At 39.1% G+C, this 8,524-nt stretch overlaps 1 protein-coding gene across 1 annotated transcript in view; it reads right to left on the reverse strand.

The window, feature by feature from the left end:
• Nucleotides 1-8,147, reverse strand: part of LOC311250188 (uncharacterized protein) — a 31,761-nt gene extending 23,614 nt beyond the window's left edge. The window contains exons 1-4 of the mRNA XM_084341764.1: nt 6,054-8,147; nt 3,528-4,274; nt 2,948-3,172; nt 2,649-2,853 (exon numbers count right to left, since the gene is read on the reverse strand). Coding sequence (XP_084197890.1) covers nt 2,649-2,853; nt 2,948-3,172; nt 3,528-4,274; nt 6,054-6,792 — 1,916 coding nt within the window. The 5' untranslated portion in view covers nt 6,793-8,147. The remainder of the gene's footprint in view (nt 1-2,648; nt 2,854-2,947; nt 3,173-3,527; nt 4,275-6,053) is intronic.
• Between the last annotated feature and the right edge of the window lie 377 nt (nt 8,148-8,524).

An 8,524-nucleotide genomic window follows, 5' to 3' on the forward strand; every position in this document is an offset into this window, starting at 1 on the left:
AACAATGGTTGAAGTGTATAGGAGGTTTTATGTGTATCATGAGGTGGATGTGGAGATGATTGGAGTAGTGTTTTGAGTGAGATCATATGTAACCTTGAGACTATGCTACAATTGTGTGTGTTGGTTTCTGTTATTATAAAGGATAAGGGGAGACTGCCTTCCTTTAGTCATCATCTATGCGCTGCTAATGAGTGACTCTTGCTTGTAAGCAATAAAGAACTTCTAGAAAATAAATATTGTGTCAAACTTGGTGTTTTGACCAACTCTCATCTGCACTAGACAAGCGACTGATTTTTAGTTGCCACGACAGACCTAACACAGAAGCGACTGGGTATTTTGCCAGGTGTTTATACATGTGTCTGTCAATCAATGTCAGTAAGTCCTTCGCAATTGGCAGGTTTGTTGATGACGATTTGGAGGCTTAAAACTGGATCTGTACACTCCTCACACACTACACTCGACACAACCATGTGATGGCAGGTGTATTACTCAATACTCAAGAAAGCACAGTTACAGGTGTCATGTTTGAGCTTTCAGCAGCAATACCAAGGATCAACCAATCAGTCCCTTGTGAACAGCATGTTTAGATGGACTTGTTGGGTTAATCAATGTTTGTGTGATGTTTTTGTTTCTGTTGTCACATGGTTGTTTATGGTATGTCACCTATTTCTGCTGCAACAATGGCTTATCTCAGTAATGAAGCATATTTGAGCTTGTGAGAGACAGGAGAGATCACGTGACGACAGATAAATCTTTCTGCATCAGATGTCGTGTCCTAGAAACTCTGACATTTGTGCTGATATGTTGTTGATGCTGGTTGCTGATGCTGACTAGTGTCAGATTCAGCCTCTGCCAGCTCCCTTTTGTAACCACATTAATAGGAAGTGTTGACAAATACACTAAGTTTTATGTAATTAAGACAAGATCAGGAAGAATTGCTATTAATTAATATTATTCAGGAAATCAGTTAAACGCTATCTTAGCCTTTAAAAATATTTTAAAAATCCTTTACTCTATTTGGCTTTTTTTTATGAAATCAATCCCCCAAAAAAGTCTCCTGAATGTAAGAGTTTGATGTTGGATATTTGATTTTGTCCACTTGCTGCACATTATGTGGGTCACTGGTGCAGCAGTAGAACAATCATACTGCCATAACAAAAATCAGTTAAACTATGTTAAAATCTTTTTTTTTTTTTCTCAGTTAGTCTTTGTTTTTTGTTTTTAACCTGGCATCTATGTCAACAAGAACAATGGGGTGTAACTGATTAAAGATAATGACCCAAAGCAAAGGTCAAAATCTAACAATGTGCAGTTGATTGAGTAGTTAGTTGAGTAGTAGGTATTTTGGCGATTGGGCAAAGAGTCCCGTGATCTCTGACCTCTTCTTACCCTGGTATCCATCCAGGGCAGGAAGCTGATATGGTTCACAATGTCATGGTTATGTTGTGTCATGTCAGTGTTAAGCACAACCCTTCAAATAAAGTGTTTTAGAAGGAGGAAAACACTACAAAAAATTTAAAAGGTTGATCCAGCTTTATTTCTATAATAACAGAATTCCAAGGTTAGACTTTAATTTCATCAATCAATTAATTGTTAATAATATATCACCTTTCAAACAAATCATAATGCAAGAAGTGCTTACGAGTGATTTTAAAACATTAAGGAAACAAAAATGGATTTAGAGACTAATGCACACCAATTGAAATAAAAGGAGTAGTTTAGATAATAAAAGATAAAGAAAACAAGATGGATACGAGCAATAAAAAAAATAAAATAAATGTATAAGTTGATAATAATAACAATAAAATATAAAAATAGATTTTCAAACTATATTAAATATAGATAAAAAGAAAACAAATATGATAAAACATAAATTAAAATAAGTAATGATAAACATTAAAACCATAAAATGATAAGATGGTATAATACTTGTAGGATGCATCTTTAAAAAGGTGTACACAGCAGATTGCACAGACATCACCAAGAACCAAATTGAGATATGAGCAACTGATGATATTAACTACTGACCTTGTTATATTTTTCACATTTATATTTTGGATTATGTGCATCTATTTATTTATATTTTTTATACTTGCTTATTCATTGATTGTTTTTATTTGCACTCACATTATACATCTCCACCACCACCAACATGCAATACTGCATCACAGATTTACAAGATAGATATAAACACTCCTGTTTTTTTTTTTGGTCCTTTTTTATTTTGTTTCATTGTTAGCAGACTGAACCATATTTCAACTTAAGACAAATACTGTTTTTTGTTGTTTTTTTTAATTCAAGGATGTTAGAGTCTACTGCTTCAGTTGTAGTCATGAGTTACAGTGAAGATCAACACACCATTGTAACCTTATGCTGATGACTCTCAAAATGTTTTTTCTAAAAAATTGAATTGGAATGAATCAAATCTACATCCTCAAAATGAGGAAACCCAAATGTTTCTTTCAGGTAGCAGTGATAACATCAATGTTTTTTCTATAATATCCTTGTCCCAAAACCGATTAACTTAACTTGCATGTCTTAGGCCTGTGGGATGAAGGCGGAGTACCTGAAGCTAACCCACGCAGGCACAGGGAGAACATGCAAACTCCTAACAGAAAGGCCCTGCTGCAGACGGGCCGCGAATCAATTATTTCTTTTTGAAGATTTCATCCTCCTCTTGGGCTCCCATTCTGCCTGGTTGTGGGCTAGGCTCTTGGCCAAAACAGATACTATCTTCCTTCATCTGGTCGCTGGTGTTAGAGGCTGTCCCATACTCAGATGTTGAACGTTTGAGCCAACTTCTCACTTTTTCTCTTGATGTCAGCAGCTGATCACTATCTGGCTCAGAGGGGGCTATGATGGGAATAAAAAAGAATAAGAATGATAAAGCAATACAAAACTAAACAAGACAGAAGTTACTTGCACAAAGTTAATCTGATTTATTCACCTGCTACAGGATTGTAGAACTGTCTCCAGGAAGCCTGCTCCATGGCCACCTCTCTTCTGCTCCACTCTCTCTCCAGCAGTTCACTCAATATGTTCAGAGGTCCAGATCCTGCAACATTTTCACTGTCTTGTTCAGGACCAAAGCAGCTCTTGAACTGGTCGTCTTCATGCTCCATTTGCTCTTCTTCTCCTTCTGAGCCCTGACAGCTCAGCATAGCTTCACTCACTAGTTAAAAAAAATGTAATACTCAATAACCATTGATTTTAAGGGGCCAGCCTGAGTGAATATAGTATATTGTAAAAAGTTATTTCAGACACAGTATGCATGCTGCAAACCTAAAGCATAATTATGATCAGAATGCCTTTGGTAAACAGAAAGATATACAGTATAAGGAAACCAACTAAAATAATAAACAAACATTATTATCCCCATGCTGGTAAATCTTAATTATATCAAATTCTGCAAATACACTGTATTGGTGTGATGTTGATCCAGGTGGGACAATAAAACTTATTCTGTTCTACTGTAATCATGGTGTGTTTAAAAAATACAGCATCTGTTCGTGGCTGTGGAAACTTACTCGTTGGTGGTAAGCCCTTGCTTCCTTCACAGTGCTGTTTTTCCCAGTTCTTGCGATCCCATTCGATGGTGAGTTGTTCTGTGATCTTCTTGGTTGTGTTCTCATCTTTGATCTCGATGTCACTTCTGTCATCTTGATGTTTTGCATAATCTCCATCAGGGTAGGCATTGAGGTAAAAGAAACTGTTTTCTGCCACCATCTCCTCCATCTTCTCCAGCAGCTCTGTAACCTGATCATCATCTGTGCAAATATTGTTAAAGACGTGATATCGATTACCACATTTCTCAATAAGCCATCGGAGAGGCTTTCCTTCACTTTCAATGTGTTGCTCAATAGTTTTGTCCCCCAACTTGTCCCTGGATGTAAACAGCACCATAACATGTCTCCACACTCTCTGTCCAAGCAGCCTCATGTTGTCCACTGTGACTCTTCTTTGGTCATCAGTGAACGATGTGTCAAGTGGCAAGACCAGCAAAATGACATTTGGCGGTGGAGAGCACAGAGAGACCCCTTTTACAATCTCAGCCTTCAAAGGCAAAGGGGTAAACGTCGCTGGGAAGAATTTCCACCATCCAGGAGTGTCCACGATGACGACCTTCCTTCCAGCCACTTCGCCACTTTGCTTTAAGGCTTTCTCTGTTTTGTCACCAGCCTGAAACATGTCAGCTTTCAAAATATTGTTCCCAGACGCACTCTTCCCGGAGAACACCCACCCGACCATCAAGATTCTCAGGTTGAGTGTTGGTTCTGCAGAAAAACACAGCTGTTAAAAGTCTGGTACTTTTAAAGGACAATTAATATTATAACTACATGGATATTATTTTTGTAGTTTTGATGCTCATCTTAATTTCTTACAAAACCGTTACCATTACATCAGGTAACACCCATCAGCATATTGACGCTCCGACCCATGAGTACCCGACAGTGTTGGCTGGTTTTGTTTTACCCTTGTAAGTGTGTGTGTGTGTGTGTGTGTGTCATAGCAAATTATCATCCTGGAGACACCTGTTGTAGCAGGAACTATGACACAAAAGGGTTCTGAGTACCTTTACAGGTGTGTAGCTGAGATAAAAAATGAAGGATGATTTTGAAAATGGGTGTGGTCCAAACAAGGACACCTTTACACACCTAGCCCACATTTGTTGTGCAGTCACAGATGACTGAATCCCAGTTTCAGTCATTCTGTTATAATTTTCATCTTTTGAGACAGTCGGTCTGTGTGTGTGTGTGTGTGTGTGTGTGTGATCATGAAAAAATGTGGTACTGACACACCTAAAGACATGGGAAGCAATGCCCACTATGGACCGACACGGGACACATTTGCACGTCAAAGAGGTGCGACAAATAACATCACTTGCATCTGCACAATATCATAGCCCATGATTTCCGAAAATATACTATGTCAACTAGTCAGCACAAGAACTGTTGAGGAATATTTAGACAATTGTTTTTGTCATGCTATAATAACTGACAGACACTATCATTTCGCTCTGCGCGTGTCCTCGCACAGAGCGAGACTGAACACAGGAGCTCAGCTTTGTTGCTGAGACACGAACTAGGGGATGCTGCCGTTGCGGGCGGGTGCGCCTGCAGTTACAAAACGATTATTAGACTAAAATATTGCAGACAACCTAACGCAGACAAGTCATCTTACCGTTTTTAGGTGATATGCCATGTTTGTAGTCGAGCTGTGATATACAAACTGTTGTTTGCAAACTTTGCATTCCACTTTTTTCCATTTTCTATTTTTAAAAAATGCTGCCACACTGCTGATGTCTGACATGGTAGAATAGGAATGACTGTAAATGAAACGCTTAAAAATAAATAAATATTTAACAAACCACCGGACCTAGGCCTTCTAGTATGTTCTTCAATCTGTTTGTCTGTAGTGGGTTAGGCTAATCCAAAATAGTGAAAACAAGGGGGGTGTTCTGAAGACACACTGTTACCTGTGAAACAGGGGTGCTCTGAAAACACCCCCATTAGCACTTGGTACTTTCCTCCTGATGAAGTCAAATATGCCATATGCAGAACACACAGCATTGGGATGGAGAGGACCCGCTGCGTGTTATGCACTGCCATAGCAGTATGTAATTAACACACCAAAAATCGACCAATCAGAATTTTGGTCGAGCCAGAACGTATGTAATTTATATAAATTACACAAAATATACAGGAAACAGTATATTAGTTCGCTCGGATTTAACGAACCCTCCTTTCTCATAACTACAGTTGTCAATATGACCAGATTTATTGTGATCATTCTTTTTGAATACTTTTTCATTGCCGAGGTGACGGCCAGTGTTGTTGACGTATACTGAGCTGTTTCACACAAAACTAAATAGAATTTTACTGTCTTTACAACAAACTGTGACTTTCTTAACTTACAAAATTACATTTAAAATTGACAAATATATGTGTATTTCATGGCCCAATTCAAACGGGATCAAAAATGATTTGTTTCCAACCAACCAACTACAGAAATCAGAGTTCTGTCGCTTAAATGACCAAACAAAGTCAACTGACCTGTCATGAGATTTCTGAGCTTTTCCCTTTGTTGTTGTGATTGCAGACGCAGCTCCCCAGCTTTTCTGTCCACTTCCTTCCTCTTCGACTCAGCATTTTCTATCAGCGTTCTGTCAGGTTCATAACAACTGTTTTTAGCCACCATGTCGTCAATCTTCTCAAACAGCTCTTTGACTTTCTCGCTGTTGTCTCTGCCATCGTCACAGAGGAGGTGATATCTGTTACCACAGGCCTCCAGAAGCGACTGAAGTGGAGCCCCTTCACTCTTGATGTAATCCTCAATGGTTTCATGGTCTATCTGACCTCTGTGGCTGAAGACCACTATTGTGTGATCCCACACCTTGTCACCAAAAAAGTGTTGCAAGTGCTTCTTTGTTGTCTTCTCGTACATGTCCTTGAACTGTATTTCAGCATTAATCACCAGGATAAAACCGTGCAGTCCAGGTGTGACGCTGAGAATCGCTTCTGTCTTGAACAGTTCAGGTGTATTACAGAGGTCGTATCCTCGCAGCCACCCGGGAGCTTTGACCAATGTGACTCTTCGCCCGCACACTTCTCCTTCTCCCTTCTCACAACAGGCTGTTACATCTACATCAAATGCCTGTTTTCCCAGGATGATGTTTCCAACCAGATATTTCCGGGAGCTGTTTGATCCCACAAGTATAACGTTCAGCTCTGACGGAAAGAAAGTGAGACAAAGATAGTAACATGAAAAAAAAGCTTGAAGACAGAAAAACATTCATTCACAATATGAGAGTTACTTTATGGACTCACCTTTGACAGGTGTAGCTTTCTCCATGTTTCCTGAAGAGTGTAGTCAACATTAAAGGCTTCGAATGGGTTTCATCTCCTCCTGTGTTGTTGGCTGTGTGATCGCTAAATGTACTGTCGCTCACACTGGTTGTTTCTTATCATTTTCTTCCATCATGTATGAACGAGACCAGCAGCATATTTTCATGGCGTAGAGAAGAGAGGAGCCAGGTTTCCTGTTCAGTGCACTACCAGTAACTTAAACATATTAACTTGGTTTGTAAAAACGGTTTGTCTGCTTCCTCCAACTGTACAGTCAACAACATGTCAGGAGTTTTTGTGTACTGCAGTGAATCTGGTTTATATGCAACATTTTCTTTTGTCTGTTTTTTCTATCTGAACAGAGTAAGTGAAACTAAAAACAATCAACACTGTACAGTGTTCAGATTCTGAATGGAGATATACAGGTGACAAAGTAAGTTAAAAATATACATAAATAGACAGAAAAACAAAACCACTGTAAATGTGTAAATGTGTCGAAGCAACAGCTCACTAAGAGTCTCAAACAGAGGAAACGGCAGGTATGACCCACTTGTCACAGATAGAGGCTCACTGGCAGCTTGGACAAATATATATTGATGAGTAGTACACAAATAATGAGGGAAAAACAAACAAATATAAAAACTGTCATCCATCTGTGGAACAAGTTGAATAAAATATTTACATAAATGATTTGAATAAAAGGAAAACATTAGGGAAACATGGCTGCCCACAGATAGAAGAAGAGCACCATTGTTCACAGGCCTACTCAAAATATCAACTATTGAATATATTCTTATGTAAATATTTGCATAAGTGCAGGAACAGAATTATTTTGTATCATCTAACTATAAAGCAAGGAATCTCTGTCTGTGAATCTTTCTGTCTGTCTGTTATTCCCAATCCACTTCACACTTACCGGGTTTGTTGATGAGGACCCAAACAATGCAGTGTTGAATCTGATGCACTTTGGATGCAACATCTTCAATATTAAAAGATATTGAATAAACAGCTAATACCGCTCAATGCAGCAGCATGGCCCAGTGCTCTGGCTTCATGGCTCTGCAGACTGTAGTTGGGCTCTCACTATAGGATTCCAACAGGTTTCTTCAAGTAAAATTTAAGACTTTTTAAGACCTTTTTAAGACCATTCATATCAAAAATTAATACCTATTTCTCTGCCTATTTCACAGCCCTACCGGCAAAGAAGAATGAAATCCTTGAATTTCAGAGTGTTTATTTATTTAACAAACAAAAGATGTCCACAGTACTCAAAAGAGATGTCTCAATGTGATTTACTAGTTAAATAAAATAAATAAAGAAATACAGAAATCTGTTGGTATGTAAGGGATGAGGGGGTGTCACCTTGGGAAGAATTTTTATAAGTGAAAGCCCCCCATTAGCTGCCGCCTTGTCGACAGCTAATGGGGGGCTTTTAACGTTGGGGCTTTCAGCGTTGGCGTGGATCCGAAAGACGTGCATAGATCGACTCTAGCGTTAGCTGCGGTCGTAGGAGGAGGGCCTGCAGGAGCTGCTAGCTGGCTTACGTTAGCTGGAGGAAACCCAGCGGTGATGGAAGGAGTTTGTTCCTTTCCTCGAACATACTTCATGTGCTTAGACGATTTGGCATGAGAGTCTAACGTCTTCGCTCCCACTGTTCCGAGTTGAATCCTCTTCTTGCA

The sequence above is a fragment of the Pagrus pagrus genome, assembly GCF_965226575.1.
Source record: "Pagrus pagrus genome assembly, chromosome: 21".
Lineage (NCBI taxonomy): Eukaryota > Metazoa > Chordata > Actinopteri > Spariformes > Sparidae > Pagrus > Pagrus pagrus.